Source organism: Ursus maritimus, unplaced genomic scaffold (genome assembly GCF_017311325.1).
Source record: "Ursus maritimus isolate PB19 unplaced genomic scaffold, ASM1731132v1 scaffold_37, whole genome shotgun sequence".
Lineage (NCBI taxonomy): Eukaryota > Metazoa > Chordata > Mammalia > Carnivora > Ursidae > Ursus > Ursus maritimus.
This window is the reverse complement of record NW_024426341.1, coordinates 422,030-445,232: the sequence shown is the minus strand read 5'-3', so window position 1 is coordinate 445,232 and position 23,203 is coordinate 422,030. Positions and strand designations below refer to the sequence as shown.

The 23,203-nt window shown below is 39.5% G+C and overlaps 1 protein-coding gene and 1 pseudogene across 1 annotated transcript; both read right to left on the bottom strand.

Annotated features, from left to right (window-relative positions):
• Positions 1–4,347: 4,347 nt before the first annotated feature.
• LOC103681587 lies at positions 4,348–5,247 on the bottom strand (annotated as a pseudogene).
• Positions 5,248–16,706: 11,459 nt separating this feature from the next.
• Positions 16,707–17,645, bottom strand: LOC103681588 (olfactory receptor 7A10-like). Its single transcript, XM_008711172.2, has one exon. It carries the CDS (start codon positions 17,643–17,645, stop codon positions 16,707–16,709), a length of 939 nt encoding a protein of 312 aa, XP_008709394.2.
• Positions 17,646–23,203: the final 5,558 nt, after the last annotated feature.

Here is a 23,203-nt window from a genome sequence, read left to right as displayed (position 1 = left end):
CTTTCCTGCACAAGGATGCACCACAGTAAGAAATTGCAATAGAGGAGATATTTATAGCTCCTGTGTCTGCTCGTTAGGCACTCTTTCNNNNCTTTGTTACTATCACCTCTGAGCAGATTACTTTCCCATGGGACATGGGTCTGGACAGAAACGATATTTGTTCCTGCCAATTCTCTGTTCCCAGGAGACTGTATTAAAAGTCAGGTGAATTCAGTTTTGGTTACTTTTTCTCTCTGATCTTGCCTGCCTTCCAGAGCTCTAACCCCCTTGCATCTTATTCCAATATTGAGTTAATATTTTCTCCAAATCTAAGAGTGAGGAACCTGCTTAACCAGGTCTCATGGACCTCCAAGGCATTGTCTTATGGCAGAGAAGATCCTGTGATATATCTAGAAAATTGCCATTCCCCTCTTCAACAAGAGAGAGTACATTAATTTGTTATAAACATACTGGTATTGTGCCCTTGTCTTCATGATGCTTTTGACTAACCGATAAGGTGATTCATGCTGATTATGCAAATTAAGAGCTGCCATTTAGTGCTCTATTTTAAAAAGTTTGTTAATTATGAGATATTTAGATCTTTTTATGCACCATGCACTGAGCTAGGATCCTATATGGATTGGTTTTTCTATTTAATTATGATGTTAGTTACCATAGAGTACATCATTAGCTTTTGTTGTAGTGTTCCACGATTCATTGTTTGCATATAACACCAGAGCTCCATGCAATACATGTCCTCCTTAGTACCCTTCACCAAGCTAGCCCATCCCCACCCCCTTCAGCTCTAAAACCCTCAGTTTGTTTCCCAGAGTCTATAGTGTCTCGTGGTTCATTCCCCCTTCTGTTTACCCCCCTTCATTCTTCCCTTCCTTCTCCTACTGATCTCCCTGCTATTCCTTATGTTCCACAAATGAGTGAAACCATATGATAATTGTCTTTCTCTGCTTGACTTATTTCACTTAGCATTATCTCCTCCAGTCCCGTCCATGTTGCTGTAAATGTTAGGTGATCGTTCTTTCTGAAGGCTGAATAATATTCCATTGTATATATGGACCACATCTTCTTAACCCAGTCATCTGTTGAAGGGCATCTCGGCTCCTCCCACAATTTAGCTATTGTGGACAACACTGCTATGAACATTGGGGTGCATATGGCCCTTCTCTTCACTACATCTGTATCTTTGGGGTAAATACCCAGTAATGCAATTGCTGGGTCATAGGGTAGTTCTATTTTTAGCTTTTTAAGGGACCTCCACACTGTTTTCCAGAGTGGCTGCACCAACCTACATTCCCACCAACAATGTAAGAGGGATCCCCTTTCTCCACATCCTCTCCAGAAATTGTTGTTTCCTGCCTTGTTAATTTTTGCCATTCTAACTGGCGTAAGGTGGTATCTTAGTATGGTTTTGATTTGAATTTCCCTGATGGCTAATGATGTTGAACATTTTTTCATGTGTCTGTTAGCCATTTGTATGTCTTCATTGGAAAAGTGTCTGTTCATATCTTCTGCGCATTTTTTGATTTGATTATTTGTTTCTTGGTTATTGAGTTTGAGAAGTTCCTAACAGATCCTGGATACCAGCCTTTTATCTGTAGTGTCATTTGCAAATATCTTCTCCCATTCCATGGGCTGCCTCTTTGTTTTGTTGACTGTTTCCTTTGATATGCAGAAGCTTTTTATCTTGATGAAGTTCCAAAATTTCATTTTTGCTTTTGTTTCCCTTGCCTTTGGAAACGTGCCATGAAAGAAGTTGCTGTGGCCGATGTCAAAGAGGTTACAGCCTATGTTCTCCTCTATGATTTTGATGGATTCCAGTCTTACATCGAGGTGTTTCATCCATTTGAAGTTTATCTTTGTGAATGGTGTGAGAGAGTGGTCAAGTTTTATTCTTCTGTATATAGCTGTCCAATTTTCCCAGCACTATTTATTGAAGAGATTGTCTTTTTTTCCACTGGATGTTTTTTTCTTGCTTTGTCAAAGATTAGTTGGCCATAGAGTCAAAGGTCCATTTCTGGGTTCTCTATTCTGTTCCATTGGTCTTTGTGTCTGTTTTTGTCCCAGTACCATGCTTTCTTTGTGATCATAGCTTTATAATATAGCTTGAAATCAGGCAACATGGTGACCCTAGCTTTGTTTTTCTTTTTCAACATTTCCTTGGTGCTTCTGGGTCTTTTCTGGTTCCACACAAATTTTAGGATTGTTTCTTCCAGCACTTTGAAAGATGGCATTGTTATTTTGATCAGGATGGCATTGAAAGTCTAGATTGTTCTGGGCAGCATAGGCATTTTCAGAAGGTTTATTCTTCTGGTCCCTGAGCATGGACTGTTTTTCCATCTCTTTGTGTCTTCCTCAATTTCTTTCATAAGTGTTCTGTAGTTTCTAGAGTATAGGTCCTTTACTTCTTTCTTTAGGTTTATTCGAAGCTATCTTATGGTTTTTGGTGCTATCGTAAATGGAATCGATTCCCTAATTTCTCTTTCTACAGTTACATTTTTAGTGTATAGGAAAGCAACTGATTTCTGTGCATTGATTTTGTATCCTGCCACATTACTGAATTGCTGTATGAGTTCTAGAATTGGGGGTGGAGTATTTTGGATTTTCCACATAAAGTATCATGTCATCTGCAAAGAGAGAGAGTTTGACTTCTTCTTTGCCAATTTGGATACCTTTTATTCCTTTTTGTTGTCTGATTACTGATGCTAGGATTTCTTGTATGATGTTGAACAATAGTGGTGAGAGTGGGCATCCCTGTCATGTTTTTGACCTTAAGGGAAAACCCATTGAGAATGATGTTCACTGTAGGCTTAGGCCTCTGGTCTGCAAGTATGTGCCTATTGATTAGAACTTTTTTAGTATTTTGGCATCCATGTTCATCAGGAATATTGGTCTGTCTCAACATTTGCTGCAACATGGACGGCACTGGAGGAGATGATGCTAAGTGAAATACGTCAAGCAGAGAAAGACAATTATCATATGGTTTCTCTCATCTATGGAACATAAGAACTAGGATGATCGGTAGGGGAAGAAAGGGATAAAGAAAGGGGGGGTAATCAGAAGGGGAATGAAACATGAGAGACTATGGACTCTGAGAAACAAACTGAAGGCTTCAGAGGGGAGGGGGTGGGGGAATGGGATAGGTTGGTGATGGGTAGTAAGGAGGGCATGTATTGCATGGTGCACTGGGTGTTATACGCAACTAATGAACCATCGAACTTTACATAAAAAACCAGGAGTGTACTGTATGGTGACTAACATAATATAATAAAAAATATTTTTAAAAAAAGAAGATGTGGTCCATATACACATGGGAGTATTACTTAGCCATCAGAAAGAATGAATACTTACCATCTACCTCAACATGATTGGAACTGGGGGTATTAAGCTAAGTGAAATAGGTCATCAGAGAAAGGTAACTATCATATGGTTTCATTCATATATGGAATATAAGAAATAGTGCAGAGGATCATAAGGGAAGGGAGGGAAAACTGAATGAGAAGAAATCAGAGAGGAAGACAAACCATGAGTGACTCCTAACTCTGGAAAAAAAAAAAACCTGAGGGTTGCTGGAGGGGACATGGGTAGGGTAATGGGGTAACTGACGGGCATTAAGGAGGGCATGTGATGTGATGAGCACTGGGTGTTACATGCAGGTGATGAAATACTGAACTCTACATCTTAAACTAATGATGTACCCTGTGTTGCCTAATTGAATTTAAATAAAAGAGGTGTATTCTCTGGCAGAGCAGTTAAGGTTGTGATCCACAAAGGAAAGATGTTCACAAAAGGGAAGCATAGTGGTCTCAGGTTTTTCTCTGTTATAAACTTATTTAAATAGCTGTGGTGGCTAAGAGTTTATTTTCCATAGGAGTAGTATTCAGTCAAACAAAAGAAAAAAAATGCTCACTATGATACATTTTATTTAAGAAGAATTTATCCTTAACATATTCATGTAGTCCTTTGAATAAGTGAGAATGTTCCAAACATTTCACACTCAAAGTTAGGAATAACATTGAGAGAATAGGAAATGAAAAAGGGAAGATCTCTTGGGTATCAGAGATATCACAAAGTTTAATAAAATGAGTTGCATAAATCATACAGAAAGGTAAAAAAAAAAGAAATTCTAGGAAAAAAATAAAAGAAGAATGTTCCACTTCCACAATCTGATCAAAGTATCTTAACATTTGGCTCAGGATTTGAGCCCTGCAACTGTGGGGACTTCTTCAGCCCCATGAAGATTGGCCCTTTTAGAGCTGTTAACCCACAAAGATCTCATCAGAGCCCTCTTTATGTCTCTGTTCCTCAGGCTGTAGATGAAGGGGTTCAGCATGGGGGTGAACACTGTGTACATCACCGAGGCCACTGCACTTCCGTGGGAACTCTGGGGAGCAGCAGAGCTAAGGTACACTCCTAGGCTTGTACAATAGAATAAGGAGACAACTGAGAGGTGAGATGCACAGGTGGAAAAAGCTTTATACTTGCCCTAGGCTGATGAGATCCCAAGTATGGAGGAGACTATCTTAGAGTAAGAGAAAAGGATCCCAAGGAAGGGACCACCAGCCAGCAACATAGCTGCAAAATATATCACCATGTTATTGAGAAAGGTGTCAGAACACGCAAGTTGTATCATCTGATTGATTTCACAGAAAAAGTGGGGGATTTCCAAGACTGTGCAGAATGACAGCCGCAACACCATAGATGTTTGTAATAAGGAATGCAAGGCACTCAGGATCCAGGATACCAGAACCAGCAGTCCACAAAGCCAGGGGTTCATGATGACCATGTAGTGCAGGGGGTGACAGATGTCCACAAAGCGGTCATAAGCCATCACACTCAGGAGAAAGATGTCTAGCCCTGTAAACAGTATGAAAAAGTACATCTGTGTGATGCAGTCTGCATAGATTATGACTTTGCTGTGAGTCTGGATGTTCCACAGCATCTTGGGGATGGTGGTGGAGGTGAAACAGATGTCTACAAAGGACAGGTTGGTGAGGAAGAAGTACATGGGGGTGTGGAGGTGGGAGTCAGAGCTGATAGCCAGGATGATGAGCAGGTTTCCAAACAGCGTGATCAGGTACATGGAGAGGAAAAGCCCAAATATGAGGGGCTGCAGTTCTGGTTTCTCTGAAAATCCCAGAAGCTGGAATTCTGAAATTCCTGTATTGTTTCCTGGGCCCATGTGATGGAGTGACTACCAGCACAAGGGAAAGTAGCACAACTAATTTTCACACAAATTGTCATTGCTCACATTATGGAAATGCAACAATTTATATTTTCCAGTCAAGAAACTAACTGCAATATCATGTGAATGGATATGGGCCCCTTGAGAGGATTACCAGTTCCTCTCTGACTAAGAATTTTCATCACAACATCAGATGTTCCCCAAAAGGTTGGGTAATTTACATTTTTAGTAAGAAATTATTTTATGCATTTGAGGAACATATAGAGTGCTGACCGTGTTTTGGGAATTCTAGTCATAAAGTAGTGGGTGTTGAAAAACAAAAGTCCCTACAATTCTATGATGGTGATAGGACAGAAGCAGATATAAAAATTAAATAGTCTTGAGATGGGGCAGATGCTATGAGGAATACAGAAGCAGGTTAAGGGAAAGAGTGTATGGGGTGTTATGTTGGGTGTTCAGTCAAGAGTACCTTAGAAGGTGACATTTGAACAGATACCTCTTGGAAGAAAGGGTGGAAGATGGGATGTCTTCCTGGTAGAGGGAAAAGCCAGTGCAAAGGCTCTAAGGAAGTGCTTCTGTCAGAAAATGAAGGCTCGGAAGGAAGCCAGTGTGTAGGGAGCATGATGAGAGGTGGTGGTAATGAATTCATAGAATCACGTGGACTCATAGCTGCTTTGAGTTCAAGACACAGGGAGTCACTGGTCCCCACTACGTACCTCTTGCACATTATGATTCATTCCAATAAGGTCCTGTCAATTGACACCCCTCCTTAGTATCATCTGTTGATTAAGTTTGGCCTCTGTATTATAAGGGTCACCTTGAAATAGAGGAGTCTGTGTATCTCTGCTCTGAAGACTGCTCTCACTCATCAAGTTGCCCTCAGGAATGTGCACATGCATACTCATACATGCACACACACATGCATTGTCACATACACACAACATACCACACCATGTCTTCCTGGTGTGTGTTAACTCTATGTCCCTCTCACCTCCCCACCACCCACCCCAACACACTGTTTAGGATATGAATGCCTACACATCATATTACCTTTTCCATAAGGAATGCAGAAATAATACCCAGAAATTCCTATTCATCGCTTCCCAGGGACAAATCCTCTTGGGGCTCCATTTTGCAATGGCCACTTTCTGACCTGTGTCTAAGGAAGCATAAAAATTGTGTTCAACATTCAGGGCCTTTTCTGGTTTCCTACAAATTTTAGATTGTTTGTTGCATCTATGTGAAAAATGTTGGTGGTATTTAGATAAGGATTGCATTGAATATGTAGTTTGCTTTGGGTAGCATTGACATTTTAACAATATTTGTTCTTCCAATCCATGAACATGGAATGTTTTTCCATTTCTTTGTGGCTTCCTCAATTTCTTTCATAAGTGTTCTACAATTTTCAGAGTACAGATATTTTATCTCTTTGGTTAGGTTTCTTCCTAGATATCTTATGGTTTTTGTACAATCGTAAACAGCTAAGAGACACATGAAAAAAAATTATCAACATCACTCATCATCAGGGAATTTAAAATCAAAACCATCCTGAGATACCACCTCACACAATCAGAATGGCTAAAATTAACAACTCAGGAAACAACAGATATTGGCCCAGATGTGGAGAAGGGGGAACACTTTTACACTGTTGGTTGGAATGCAAGCTGGTACAGCCACTCTAGAAAACAGTATGGAGGTTCCTCAAAAACTTAAAAATAGAGCTATTCTACAACCCATCAATTGCACTGCTAGGTATTTATCCAAAGAATACAAAAATGATGATTTAAAGGGCATATATACCTCTATGTTTTGTTTTGTTTTTAAAGATTTTATTTATTTGTCAGAGAGAGAAAGGGAGCACAAGCAGGGGGAAGATCAGAGGAAGAGGGAGAAGCAGGCTCCCCACTGAGCAAGAAGCCTGTTGCAGGACTCAATCCCAGGACCCTGGGATCATGACCTGAGCCGAAGGCTGACACTTAACCTACTGAGCCACCCAGGCATCCCCACCTCAATGTTTATAGAAGCAATGTTCACAATGGTTAAAATATGGAAAGAGCCCATATGTCCAGCAACAGATGAATAGATAAAGAAGATGTGATACATATAAAATGCAATATTACTCAGCTATTAAAGAATCAAATCTTTCCATTTGCAACAATGTGATGGAGATAGAGTGTATATGTAAAGTGAAATAAGCCAGTTAGGGAAAGACAAATACCATATGATTTCATTTATATGCGGAATTTAAAAAAGAAAACTAATGAACATAGGGGAAAGGAAGGGAAAATAAGATAAAAACAAAGAGGTAAGGAAACCATAAGAGACTCTTGATTATAGGACACAAACTGAGGGTGGCTGGAGGGGAGCTGGATGGGGATGGGGTAATTGGGTGATTGGCATTAAGGAAGGCACATAATTTAATGTGCACTGGGTGGTTTTTTAAATAATTTTTTTAAAGATCTTATTTATTTGAGAGAGAGAGTGAGCGAAGAGAGCACACAAGCAGGGGCAGAGGGAGGAGAGGGAGAAGTAGACTCCCCTGCTGAGCAGTGAGCCAGATGTGGGGCTCAATACCAGGACCCTGAGATCATGACCTGAGCCATAGGCTTAACCAACTGAGCCACTCAGGTGCTCCTGCACTGGGTGTTTTATGCAAATTATAACTCACTAAATTCTACCTCTGAAAATAGTAATATACTATATGTTAATTAAATTGAATTTAAATAAAAAATTAGAAAAATAACATCAGCAAAAAAAATCGTGTTCGATAAACAGAGAGATAGAGAAAGACAGAGGGAGGGAGAAATGCAATGGACATAGAGAGTAAAATGATCTAATAAGCTCAGTTGTCCTGAGACACTGCGAGGAAGGAAAGCTTCCTTGATGCTATTGGCATCCAGTCCTGGTTACATCCCATTTATACCCAGCAAAAATAATAAAAGAGCAAAATTAAATTTGCCCATAACAGAAATCAGTGACATCTTTATGGTGTGAAGCACCCTATAGATTGAACGTCACAAGAGAAAAATGAGTAAAAAGAATAAACCAACCCTTCACAAAATTTGGGCATTTTTATTACCAGATAGCAGGTGACTTGTTTTTCCTCTACCGTTTCTGTATTTATTTGACCAGTTGGTTTTTGTTTGGTCCAATAGAGGATGAGGTGAGTCCCTTTATCACTTTTCTTATGTGACATCTTTTTTTTTGTTTGTTTGTTTGTTATTCTTAGGCTTTGGATTTTAGTCACATTCCTGACAAGTCCGATGAGTACAACTACTCACATTTCTGTTCTTTGTCCAACATGCAAAGGCCGACCCTGCAAAATCTTAAACGCCCCATGGCAATCTATCCTCTTACTCTGAATACTCTACATGTGACTTATCCGAGGACATTATCTCTTGCTCACATTTATCTCACTGCACTCTTGTCTGTCACCCTGATGTAAGGACCAAAGGAGCAAGGACTTCACCTGTGCTGTTCAAGTTTTTCTTTATGGGTGTGGATGCATATGCACTTATATGGAAACAAATTCAAGAAAATGAGACATTATGAAATACAAAGAATGACAGAGGAGATAAAACCGGGTTAAAGAGAGCAGTTTCAGTACAACCGTATTCAACAACATTGAAGGGACTTCTGAGAACTAACTCAAACAGGAACTACAGGAGCAGTAATTCCACAAAATCAACATGGATGAATATTTAAATTCCTCATGACCTTGAAATAAAAGCATGTTACATATAAATTTCTTAGAAATTTTTGGAACGTAGCAGATGCTCTTTTAGTATATGCTGAATGAATCAGGAATTAGGTCTCATTATGTATGACATTTAATACATGACAAAGCTGCATTTCAATTTGGTTGGAAAAGATTGGATTGTTGATGGAAGTTTGCAAATATCAAAATACAAATGTTCTTTGGGACGCCTGCCTGGCTCATTCAGTAGAGCATGGGGCTCTTGAGCTTGGGGTTGTAGGTTCAGGACCCTTGTTGGGCATGGAAATAACTTAAAAGAAATAAAATATTAAAAAATAAAGATATTCTTTGAGTCATTGTTCCTCAGTCTGCAAAATGGACATTCTGGGCCAGATCCTTCTCTTTGGTAGGTTTTGGTTGTAAAACTTGGTTTTAAGTATTTAAAAATATTTTGTACCATGGAAATAACATAATTTAATGGGAAAAAATATGAAAGTCCTTCAAAAGTGTAAATGGCACAACCACACCATGAAATGTCATGCAGGTGTTGAAATAATGAAGCAACATTGCACTGGTTGACTAGAGGGACGAGTATAAGGTACTCCTGAGTCAGGATCACTGGGGGAGGAGAACTAGAAAAAAAGATTGAGCCAGAACATAAAGAATACTTACGATATTCATAGATGTCTTTTTATACAGTCCAAATAAAGTGTGTAAATGTATACGTGTGCATAACACAGAATAGTTTTGAAGAAATGAAATTTTTTGAAGGAAAGAAGAATAGTGAAAATGCACTTAGATTAAGTGGAATGGCTCAAAACAACTGTCTTAAACAAAATCGAAGGAAGTTCCCAAACCAACTTCTGAACAAAAAGATTTAAAAGAGTGAGAATTTAATGAAATTGACAATGGTACAAATCTAAATCAGATTGCCAAAGACTCGGGAATAAAGAATTGGGAAAAGTCTTGTAATGTGGAGAGAAGCAGTATCTAAAGTTTTAGTTTCATCTCACATAAAGAGATATGGGACAAGTGTGCTTATGGAAGGTAAAGGTGGTTCTTGGTGAAACATAAAGAAGAACGCCTTCCAAGGGATGGCCTTTCTGTTTTAGAAAGAGATCCAATAAAAAAAAAGCCAAAAGGAACAACAAGGAATACAGAGACATGAACACTAGTCAGAAAAATGTACAAAGAGTGCTTTGAGAGCCGTGAGTATGCAGAAGGACGTTCACTTTCATTTTTTGGACAGCAGGTATCCACAAGTGAATAATGTTAAGGTGACAGATCAATTCTTCCAGAAAAAAAAAAAAAAAACCTACCTAGAAAAAGCAGTGGAGGGAAGATATTATGAGTAACTCACAGACTTCACCACACAAAGTTTATACGCTCTCACACATTCTGCACAAATACATCTACACATACATAAAAAAGCAGAATGGCAAGTAGCTAAATTAGTGAAATAAACAGCAATTCTTTCATTGAAAGAATGTAATAAAAAACAGGAATAAAACCACTCCGACCCCACTATGCAAACACCAAGGACTCCCACAGACAATTTTCAACAGAGAAAGTGGGTGGCGAGCTAAGCCAGACCATGTTCAGGCTCACAGGTAATGAGGTAATTGTAAAGGAAGCTCATTAGCAGACCCTTTTTCACAAAATACATGCAAAAACTTTCATTTGAATACTCGAGAAAGAGGTAGTACTGTGATACTTAGTTTCATATACTGCTCTTTCAGGGATGTCCCTGTGAGAATTCTTTTGTCTGAATTTTTCTAATCAGTACGGAAATATAGTCTACTATGTCCCATCTTAAAAATGAAAGAAATATCCTTGCTTCACTGTATGTCCCTCCGCAGCTAATACTTGACTTTTCTACTGTAGTTACCTGCAAAGATCCTTGGTCTCATGCTCTATTTTATGCTTCCTATCCCTTTGACTTATTGGATTTCCATTATTATGATTTGGTTGTTAATGTTGAACCTTGCATTTCTGAGTTCAATATTCACTTCTATTTTTAGCATCATAAATATGTAAATGAATCAATCAATACATTTCTTAAGCCAGCAAACAGCCACAGCAAACTCTCAGCTCTAGATTGGGCTGGACTGGCCCTCAGGTGACTCAGGTAAATGCTCTTGACTTTCATTCTCTTGACCTTCTCCTGCAGTCCCTACTGGGCAGTAAAACTCATCTAGATGGGGTCTCTGGGAAGAAGGTCCCTACATGGAAATCAAAATACCTGTCTGGTTAGTAGATGATGGAGGATGAAGCTCTGTCCCCAGACAAGACAGCAGGAATAAGTCAGACCTCAGTGCCCCATCCAGACTTAGGACTGCACAAGAAACCACTAGGTCTTGTCCAGCCCGAGGTTGCCTGTGCTGCGGGACTGCAACAGAGGAGTATTTACAGCTGGTTCGGTCTGCTCATTAGCATCATTTCCCTCTTGTTCCACCTTCAGGCACATGATTTCCCTCCGGGACACTAGTTTGGACACAAAGGACATTTTTCCTGTTGAATTTCTTTTCTGAGAAGACTGGGTGATAAGCCAAGTGAAGTCAGTTTTTCTTACTCTTTTTCTATAACTTCTTCTGCTTTTCAGAGATCTAAACTCCCAGCCCCTTATCCCACTCCTGAGTGACCATTTTCTCCTGTTTAAGACTGAGGAATCAGTCTTGATTAGGTCCCTTGGGTCTTTCAAAGCATCGACTTACTTGTGGTGGAGACATAACCCCTAATATCTCTAGTATGTTACTTTTCCCTTTTCCAATGAAGACGAAAAGTTTGTTCCTTTAATATAAAACCCTGGACTCTACACTCCTTGGCTTCAAGACAGTTTTGCCAAAACAATTAGAAATTCCACACTTCCATCACAAGTTCAGGCTGTGACTTAAAATGTAATTATAAAATGTTTGTTAATTGTAAGAGATACATTTAGAACTCTTTCTGTACTATAATCTGAGTTTATCACCATATAGGAATTGCCTGAATTAATATTGATACAGGTCCATTCTGTGAGGCAACACTAGTGTGAACTCCATTCCCCATGGAGACATGGGGCTTGAAGAATTTAGTGAGCTTCTCAAAGTTATTGTTGCAGAAAGGGGTGGGTTCTGATTGCATTCTGTCAGGTTGCTCCCAGTTTTCAATCTCTGTGCCAGTGGTCCCAAGCAGAGGTGGTCCTTTCCCCCTGGGCACATCTGGCAATGTCCGAGAGACGCTGCTAAACACCTCCACTGAGCAGGAGAGCTCCCAACACAGATAGTGACCCTGCCTCAAAGGTCAGATTGAGAACATGAGAAAACATACTCTAGACCAGCATTTCTCCAACTTTAAACTGCACGTGAATCACCTAGGATTCTGGTTCAAATGGAGATTCTGCTTTAGCAGGTGCTGGTGGGCCCAGCAGTTCAGCGTTTCTAACAAGCTCCTGAGTGGTGTTGATGCTGCAGGTCATGGTCTGTGGACCACTCTGAGTAGCAAGCCTGTGGTCCTGTGATAGAGTAAGGGGCAGGTGGCTGTACGTCTTCCTCAGAAAAAAAGTCATGTTTGCATTAAATTTTGAATGACTAGTGTATCCAGTCATTCTCAGGGCTGTGATAAATTCTGTGTTTCTTATTAGAACCCTTGAGTGGTACCAAATAAAACACTTCTGGAAAAGTCTTTCGAGTAGGCAGAATAAGAGCCTCTTCATTATTACTATTTTTGCCTTTGACACTGTTTCTTTTTAAATTATTATTATGTTAAATTAGCCAACGTATAGAACATTATTAGTTTTTGATGTACTGTTCAGTGATTCATTAGTTGTGTATAACAACCAGTGCTAAGTCATCCACATTCTAGTACCCAGAAATTTTGAATATGTTATTTTTTTTTTTTAGGAAGAGGAAGGTTAAGGTAGCAAATGGAATAAGGGTGCTAAGCAGCTCACCTTAAACTAAGATTGGCCCATTTATGCAGCTGGAACTAATATAATCATCATAGTTCTCTGAATTTGGGAGAGGAAGGCAGAATAGTCAGATCAGAGAGAGATTGAAGATGCCATGTCACTGGTTTTGAAGATGGAGAGAGGGCAGTGAGCCAAAGAATGCTTGTTGTCACTAGAAACTGCAATAGGAAAGAAAAGATTCTCTCCTGGAGCATCTATAAGGAACCAGGCACTGCAGACATCTTGATTTTAGCCCACTGAGTCTTACTTCAGGCTTCTGACCTCGAAAACAGTAAGAGCATAAATTTGTTTTTTGAAGCATCTAGTGTGGTAATTTGTTACAGCAGAGATAGGAATGAAATATAGACATTTATCCAAGAAAATTGTTTTGAAGCAAACAAATTTTGGTTTCTCAATTAATTCATTTCTCTACTCTTGGGTAAGGGTATTTTGTGTTGATAGCCGATCTTAACTGGAAGAAAAAATATAAAGTCTGTTTGGAGCTTCTGCTCCATTGTTTGAATGGAATGGACAAAGTGAATTCCCCATTGCTAAAATATAAATATCACTGACTGACTTTATTTATTTGTTTATTTATTAAAGATTAATTTATTATTTTGGAGAGAGAGAGAGAGAGAACGGGCCCATACATGAACAGATGCGGGGCAAAGAAAGGAGTGAGAAGCCTTAAGCAGACTCCTCACTGAGCATGGAGCCTGACATGGTGCTTGAATCCATGCCCTGAGATCATGCTGGGAGCCAAAATCAAGAGTTGGACCCTTAAGTGACTGAGCCATCCAAGTGCCCCTTTTATTTATGTTTGCAGTAATCTTTATGCCCAATGTAGGGCTTCAACTCATGACCCTGAGATCAAGAGTAGCATGCTCCAGCTGCCTGGCTGGCTCTGTGGGTGGAGTGGGTGACTCTTGATCTCAGGATTGTAGGTTTGAGCCCCACATTGTTTAAGCGATTAGTTAAAAACAAAATCTGAGAAACAAACTTAGGGCTTCAGAGGGGAGGGGGGTGGGGGAATGGGATAGGCTGGTGATGGGTAGTAAGGAGGGCACGCATTGCATGGTGCACTGGGTGTTATATGCAACTAATGAATCATTGAACTTTACATCAGAAACCAGGGATGTACTGTATGGTGACTAACATAATATAATAAAAAAACATCAAAAAAATTTACTGATAACCAAAAAAAAAAAAAAAACCCAAAAAACAAAACAAAACAAAACAAAAAAAACACAAAATCTTTAAAGAAAAAAAAAAAAAAGAGTTGCTGCTCTGCTGACTGAGCCAGTCAAGTGTCCTGTGACTTTAGATTTAAATATGTTTTTTTAAAAATATAAATTCTGGGGTGCCTGGGTGGCACAGCGGTTAAGCGTCTGCCTTCGGCTCAGGGCGTGATCCCGGCATTATGGGATCGAGCCCCACATCAGGCTGTGTCTAAATATCTATATTCTTTTAATTTCATACCTTTTCAAAATTACTCTTTTGATTTCTATCCTCTTCAAATTTCTTTCAGATTTCCTTTCAACACAAAAGATGGGATTATTTAGTATGTGTTATACATACATGTGTAAGAGTGTATTTGTATGAAGTAATGTACAAATGCACAGATACATATATGTACATACACTTCAACCCATGAAAGACTTTTTGGACTCACCAAATATTTCCAAATGCTGTATTTATTCCTAACAACATCCACCTGAATTAGAGATAAGGAAACAGATTTTTCAGGTTTATTACATTTTTTACAATTATATAACAAAACTCTATTTTATTATTTTATTTTTTAACTTTTATTTTATTTTTTATTTTTTATTATGTTAGTGACCATACAGTACATCATTAGTTTTTCATGTAGTGTTCCCTGATTCACTGTTTGCATATAACACCCAGTGCTCCATGCAATATGTGCCCTCCTAATACCCATCACCGGGCTAGCCCATCCACCCACCCCATTCCCTCCAAAACCCTCAGTTTGTTTCCCAGAGTCCATAGTCTCTCATGGTTCATCTCCCCCTTTGTTTTCTCCCTCTTAATTTTCCCCTTCCTTTTCCTAATGTTCTACCTGTTAGTCCTTATGTTCCACAAATAAGTAAAGCCATATGATAATTGTCTTTCTCTGCTTGACTTATTTCACTTAGCATAATCCCCTCCAGTTCCATCCATGTTGATGCAAATGTTGGGTAGTCATCCTTTCTGATGGCTGAGTAATATTTCATTGTGCATATGGACCACATCTTTATCCATTTGTCTGTTGAAGGGCATCTCGGCTCCTTCCATAGTTATTTGGCTATTGTGGACTATTGTGGACTATTGTGGACATTGCTGCTATGAACATTGGGTGTGTGCATGGCTCTTCTTTCACTACATCTGTATTTTGGGGGTAAATACCTAATAGTGCAATTGTTGGGTCACAGGGTAGCTCTATTTTTAATGTCTTGAGGAACTGCCATACTGTTTTCCAGAGTGGCTGTACCAGCTTGCATTCCTACTAACAGTGTAAGAGGGTTCCTCTTTCTCCACTACCTCACCAACATTTGTTGTTTCCTGTCCTGTTAAATTTTGCCATTCTAATTGGTGTAAGGTGGTATCTCATTGTGGTTTGGATTTGTATTTCCCAGATGGCTAGTGATATTGAGCATTTTTTCAATTTACAATTTCAATGCCATCCCTATTAAAATACCATTGGCATTTTTCAAAGAGCTGGAAAAACAATCCTAAAATTTGTATGGAACCAGAAAAGACCCTGAATCACCAAGGCAATGTTGAAAAAGAAAAGCAAAGCTAGGGGCATCACAATGCCTGATTTCAAGCTATAGGACAAAGCTGTGATTATCAAGGCTACATGGTATTGGCACAAAAACTGATACATAGATTGATTGAACAGAATAGAGGGCCCAGAAATGCATCCTAAACTCTATGGTCAACTAATCTTTGATAAATCAGGAAAACATATCCAATGGACAAAAGACAGTCTCTTCAATAAGTGGTGCTGGGAAACTTGGACAGCTACATATAGAAGAATGAAATTGGACCATTCCCTTACACTATACACAAAGATACATTCAAAATGGATGAAATATCTCAATGTGAGACAGGAATCCATCAAAATCCTAGAGGATAATATAGGCAGTAACCTCTTGGATGTTGGCCACAGCATCTTCTTTAGGACACATATCTAAAGAAAAGGGAAAGAAAAGCAAAAATGAACTTTTGGGACTTCATCAAGATGAAAACTTCTTCACAGCAAAGGAAACAGTCAACAAAACCAAGGGGCAACCCATGGAATGGGAGAAGATATTTGCAAATGACACTGTAGATAAAGGGATGATATCCAAGCTCTATAAAGAACTTCTCAAACTCAACACTCACAAAACAAATAACCCAGTCAAAAAATGGGCAGAAGACATGAACAGACACTTCTCCAAAGAATATATGAATGAAAAGAAATCATTTTTAAGAATTCAAAGTGTTCTTGTAAAATATATGGAAATTTCCAAATATTCCTGATGCAAGGTTAGGAAGAACTGTGGGGACATATAAAAATAAACCAAGGAAAAACTGTATGTACATCAGATAGAGCAGAAAGCTTTGTAAATGGAGTATTCTGAAATTGTATAGAGAAGTTGGATTTTAAAAAAATGAAATTTCTGGAAATTTATAGGAGCTAATTCTATTTCACAATGATCAAAAATGATGACTTTGAGCCCTACAATCAAGGCACTTCTTCACCACCAGGACAATTGCCCTTCTATTTATTATTATTTTTTATTATGTTAAGTTAGCCAGCATACAGACATCATCAGTTCTTGAAGTAGTGTTCAAAGATTCATTAGTTGCCTATAACACCCAGTGCTCATCACAACACGTACCCTCCTTAATACCCATCACCTGGCTATAGTTGCCCTCCTGAAGAATCTTATCAGAGCCTCCTTTATGTCTTTGTTCCTCAGGCTGTAGATGAAGGGGTTCAGCATGGGCGTGACCACCGTGTACATTACTGAGGCTACTGTTCTTCCATGGGAGCTCTGGGTAACAGCAGAGCTAAGGTACACTCCCAGGACCGTACAATAAAATAGGGAAACAACTGAGAGGTGAGATGCACAGGTGGAAAATGCTTTATACTTGCCCTGAGCTGATGAGATTCTATATATGGAGGAAATAATCTTAGAATATGAATAAAGGATCCCAGAGAGGGGACCACAAGCCAGGACCACAACTGAAACATACATCACTGTGTCATTAAGAAAGTTATCAGAACAGGCAAGTTGGATCATCTGATGGATTTCACAGAAAAAGTGGGGGATTTCCACCTCTGAACAGAAGGAGAGCGTCAAAACCATTAAACTCTGTATTAAAGAATTCAGGGCACTCATGATCCAGGACAGCAGAGCCAGGAGTCCACAGAGCCAGGGGTTCATGATGACCGTGTAGTGGAGGGGGTGGCAGATGGCCACGAAGCGGTCATAGGCCATCACGGCCAGGAGAAAGTCTTCCCAGCCTGCAAAGAGTAGGGAAAAGCAGATCTGGCTAATACATCCTGTATAGGTTATAACTTTGCTGTGTGTCTGTATATTCACCAGCATCTTTGGGATGATGGTAGAGGTGACACAGATGTCTACAAAGGACAGGTTGGCCAGGAAGAAGTACATGGGGGTGTGGAGGTGGGAGTCAGAGCTGACGGCCAGGATGATGAGCAGGTTTCCAAACACAGTGATCACATACATGGAGAGGAAAAGCCCGAATAGGAGGTGCTGCAGTTCTGGTTTGTTTGATAATCCCAGAAGAAGAAATCCTGAAATGTGGGTATCATTGCCTGGTCCCATGTGGTGGTTTGATGACTAGAAATTAGGAAAAAAAGTGATTAATTTTAATACAAATGAACATTAGTAACATGGTAGAAATGCTATAACTTCAATGACATGTGGGAATAAAAGCAGGCATAAAATAAAGTGGATAGGGTGTTATCTTTACTGGGAGTTCAGGAACATGTAAAACAACATGACACTTGACAAGAAACCTTAGGGAAATCTGCATGGGAGATAGAATTAACTAGGGATGTGTGTGCCCTGTAAGAGAAAGGGCCAGTGCAATGTCCCTGAGGAAGTCACCTGATTTGATCCCTGGAGGGATATCCAGGACTCAAAATGGAGCCAGTGTAGTCAGGAGAGGAGCAAGAGGGAGAGTGATGAGAGGTGGTGTCAGGGAAGGTTGAGGAATGAGGTGACCTCCTTGCTACAGATGAGACTTGAAGACACAGGAGTTCTTCATTCACATGGTGTTCCTGGCACTTCATTAATTTGTTTCCAAGAAATCCTGTCAACAAAAATGGATCCATTCCTTATTTCCAGGTGTTGGTTAACATCCTGGAGTCTGCATTTTAAGGGTCCCATTTTGGCACACTGTGGAGTCCTGGGACCATGTGACTACTAGGCTCTTCTCACCTCCATCTACACTATTTAGGAAAGAAATGTACTAGTTAAGCTCCCAACATCAAATTATCATTACTCTAGTGAATATAGAAAAGTCCCCAAATTCCAGGTGGTAAGACACCCATGAACATGTAACTTGGTGCTCTATTTTAATATGACCATTTTGTTCTGTATTTTGAGAAGTATAAAAAATTTAAAGTAAGAGAAAAAGAAGAAGGGAGAGAAGGGTCTAATAAGCCCAGGTGGTTCATGAGAGATCATGTTGATGAGAAAGCTTCCCTGGTTCTGGTTGCATTCCAACCCTAGGTGTATCCCCTTGATGCCCAGAATAACTAACAAAGCAGCAAAAACCCACTTGTCCGAAAGAGACAAGAGTGATATATTTATGGTGTCAAGACATCTCAATGTATGAACACCCACTAGAAATATGAGCGAAAGGAAAAATTCCATAATTGACAAAAGGAAATATATAATCTACAAAAATAGTGGTGATATATCAAGAAGAAATGATAAAACACTTTCCTAAATGATATTAAATGCAAAATTTTGGAATCAGTGTAGGAGTTTTGAATCTTGTTATCTACCACACAGTAGCTGTTTGAATTTGGGAGACAATAAATCCATCCTAAAATGGTAATATTCTCACTGGAAGAATGGGGATAAGTGGTATCCCTTCTCCTAAGGTGGTCGACAGATTTAGTTCTTACATGTAAGATGCTGAGCATAGTTCCTTCCTGTTACTATTTGAATTGTTATTCTCTTTGTTCAGTGCTGTTTCTATGTGTGGGTGTGTGTGTGTGTGTGTGTGTGTGTGTGTGTGTGTGTGTATACATGAGGATTTGTGTGTTTCCATGTGCACACATGCTTGATCTTAATGTAAAAGGCATGATTACTATGCACAGTAAACAAAAAAAAAATTGGAATCCACAGCAGTAAAGGAAAAAAAAATGGTTTTAATAGAAGGTCAGTGGCTTCTAATGTGGGAAAGACAGTATGAAGAGTCCACCAGAATCAGGTTGCAGAGGGAAAAGGCAGTGAGTCAGGTGCTGATGTTTCATCAGACTCCAAGGAGCCCATGCTGACCTCTCTGCAGGCCTCATCATGAGGGCCACCTCACACCCCTGATCTAAGTGTCATTCTTGTCCCTATGCCCTGTTTATTTGACCACACTTGTTTTTATGTGTCCTGAGAATGGGTGAGGCTGGCTCTTCTCTGACTTTTCTTGGTGGTATTTATTCCTTTTGTTATCTTGGGCTTTTGAGTTTGATCTTTGTTTGACACAAAATCCAATGGGTACATGCATGTCCTGGTTCTCTGTTCCTTGTCTGCCATGCAGAAACCTTCCCAGACCATACCCTGCAATATCTGGCATGTTCCGTGACAATCTACTCACTTTCTGTTTATGATTTATCCTTGAAGACCCAATGTCAAATAAGCACTTAGCTCCCTGTTCTCCCTTCTAATATATGATCCAAAGGAGCAGGGCCTCACCTGGTTTGTTCATGTCTTTTGTTGACAAACGTTGCATTTGTATAGAAACAAGTTTTAAGAAAATGAGAATTTATTAAATAAAAAGAATGGTAGGGAAAATAAAATCATGTTAAAGATGGTGGACTCAAATAACTGTTTTCAACAAAACTGAACAATATTCTAACAATAACATCTTACAGAAATGATATTACTCAGCCATCAGAAAGAACGATTACCCAACATTTGCAGCAACATGGATGGGACTGGAGATTATGCTAAGTAAATAAGGCAAGCAGAGAAAGACAGTTATCGTATGGTTTCACTCATTTATGGAACATAAGAAGTAGGAAGATCGGTAGGAGAAGGAAGGGAAGAATGAAGGGGGGGTGAACAGAAGGGGGAATGAACCATGAGAGACTATGGACTCTGGGAAACAAGCTGAGGGCTTCAGAGGGGAAGGGGTGGGGGATTGGGATACGCCAGTGATGGGCATTAAGGAGGGCATGTATTGCATGGAGCACTGGGTGTTATATGCAAATAATGAATCATCGAACTTTACATTAAAAACTAAGGATGTACTGTATGGTGACTAACGTAACATAATAAAAAATTATTATAAAAAAAAACAATACCAACCTTCACATCAATTTCAGTCGGTATTTCAGGATGAAATGGTTAAAAGCTTGGAAATAAATAATAGGAAGATATTCTTTATAATACATAGTACAAGAAACAGTAGCTAAAGTTATAATTTTATTGTATGTAAACTAAATGGACTGAATCATGCTTATGAAAAAGATGCAGGGGATCTTTAGTTGAATACAAAAGAGCATGTTTCACATAAGGACAGCATGTGATTGTTATTTTAAAACACCGATCTAACTCCAGAGTATAAAATGGTAGAAATAAGGACAGTTAGATGTGCAATAAGATGAGAATATGTGTAAAAAGCAATTCTTACTAGTAAAGATGAAGAAGAATTTCAGTGTTTTTTAAAGCAATGAGGGGGACACAATGTGACCAACTGACAGACTTGATCACACAAAATATGTAGGCTCTCATTCCATCCCATAAATACATCTCTACAGAATACAAGGATTAAGTGGCAAACAGCAACTTGGTGAAAAAATTGTCATTCTTTTCTTGAAAGGATAGGATTCAAACACAATAAAAACACACAGATCCCAGTACATGAAAGCAATGTACTTGCAAAAACAATTTGCCTATCTGAAGTAAATGGCTAACAAAGTCAAAAATATATTGAGCCTCCTTGGTAATAAAATAGTTGCAAAGTGATGCTCCTTGGCATATCCCTTCTTGCATATTAGGTACATTTTTTTTTTTCTCAGTGAATAGCAGTGGGAGAGATAAGACTGTGAAATGCATGCCTTAAAAACTGCCATTACTAGGTAGCATTTACTTCCATAGGTCTGGATCCTTCTAATAAATACAGAACAAGCTAAATGCATCCCACCTGAAAATTTTTTTAAAAATGCTGTCCCTCCACTGCTCACACATCCAAGCCTAATATTTTGTTTTCCTACTCCCCTTGGCTGCAAAACTCATTGAACATGTTTTAATTTCACTGGAACCACTTTATGCCCCTCATTCCTTCCTCTGTCTCATCCAACTGGACTTTTATTCAGACCATGTATCATTAGCAATGATCCCTGTATGGTGAGTCCAACCAACACTTATTTTTAAATATATTAAGTAAATTATTTTTAAACTTAATAATCAACCTAGCAAATAAACATGTAATCTCTTGGCTCTGGGATAAGCTGGTTGGGCTCTCAGGTGACCGCGGGTAAATGTTCTCAGGTTCCATTCTCTCTGACCCTTTTCTGAAATACCTGCTGAGCTCTGAGACTCACCTGGTTGGGGGTCTATAAGATGAAAGTCTCTGCGTGGAGGTCCCAGTTCATCCCTGGGTGGTTGATACTGAAAACTGAAACTCTGTTCCCAGACATTACAGGAGGAAAGAGTGAAGCATGAGTCCCCCAGCCAGACTTAGGAGCTCAAAAGCAACAACCATATTCTTTCCTGCACAAGGATGCACCATGGCCAGGGACTGAAGCAGAGGAAATATTTATAGCTCCCTGTGTCTGCTCATTAGGCACTGTTTCCATTGTTACTCCAACTTTTGAACAGATTATTTCCCCCTGGGTCTCTGGTCTGGACAGAAACAAAGGTTTTTCCTGCCAATTCTCTGTTCCCAGGAGACCAGATTAGAAGTCAGGTGTATCCAGTTATTATTACTTCTTCTCCATGATCTTGCCTGCCTTCCAGAGTTTTAACCTCCATGCATTATATCCAAATTTTGAGTTAATGTTTTCTCCAAATCTAAGACTGAGGAACCTGCTTAACCAGGTCTCATGGGTAGAGATCTCCTCATATCTCTAGGAAATTGCTATTCCCCTCTTCGACAAGAGAGGGAGTACCTTAATTAGCTATAAACATGTGGGTACTCTGCCCTTGTTTGCCTGATGGTTTTGACTAATCAATTGCTGATTCATGGTGATAACACAAATTCAGAGCTTCCATTTAGTGCTCCGTTTTCAAACGTTTGTTAATTATGAGATAGTTAGATCTTTTAATGTACCATACCCTGAAATGAGAATCCTAGGTGGGTTGTTTTATTTCATTTTTGCAAGAGTCCATGCTGTAAGGTCTTATAATGAACCTTAATCTACATTTGTAAAAGCGGAGCTCAGAATTGTGAAATTAGCTATCCAGAGTTATGAGCTGAGGGAGGGATGAGTTTTGACTGGAACTCCACCAAGATACTTCCAGTTTGCATGCCCTAGATCAATTGTTCTCAAGCAGGGGATTTTTGCCTCCAGACAACACTTGACAATTATGGAGAAATCTTGGGTTGTCATAACTATGGATGTCTACTGGCACCTAGTGGGTTGAGGCCACGGTTGATGCCCCACATCCTACAATGCACAGTATGGCCCCCAATACAAGGAATTATCTAGCACAGATGTCAACAGTGGAGAGGTTAAGAAACTCTTTTCTAGACAAGAACTTCTCCAACATTAACATGTGTTTGAATCACTTGAGGATCCTGTTCAAATTCCGAACAAAGGTTGTGGATGAGGTTCAGAAGTCCTGTAATTGTAACTGCTTCCCAGTTGATACTGATGTCATCAGTCCTGGTCTGTGGACCACTCTTTGAGTATTAAGACCATGTTTCAGTGTTTGATTCAGGGATAATTGATTTTAGACCTCCTCTACCCAGAATCCTCATGCTCACCTCAGGTCTGACCTTAGGTGGTCACATGATGGACTCAGTAGTTGAACTTGTGCATGCCTCTTGAGTATTTTCCCCATTAGCTGTGCTGTCTCTGGTTGAGATGATGCCAGATGGAAGAGATGCATAGGGCAGGATGCATGGGGGAGATGCATGGGGAAAGGGTGTGGGGCTTCCATGCCTTCTCCAGATACACCACTCTATCAGTCTCCATGTGTCCACCAAC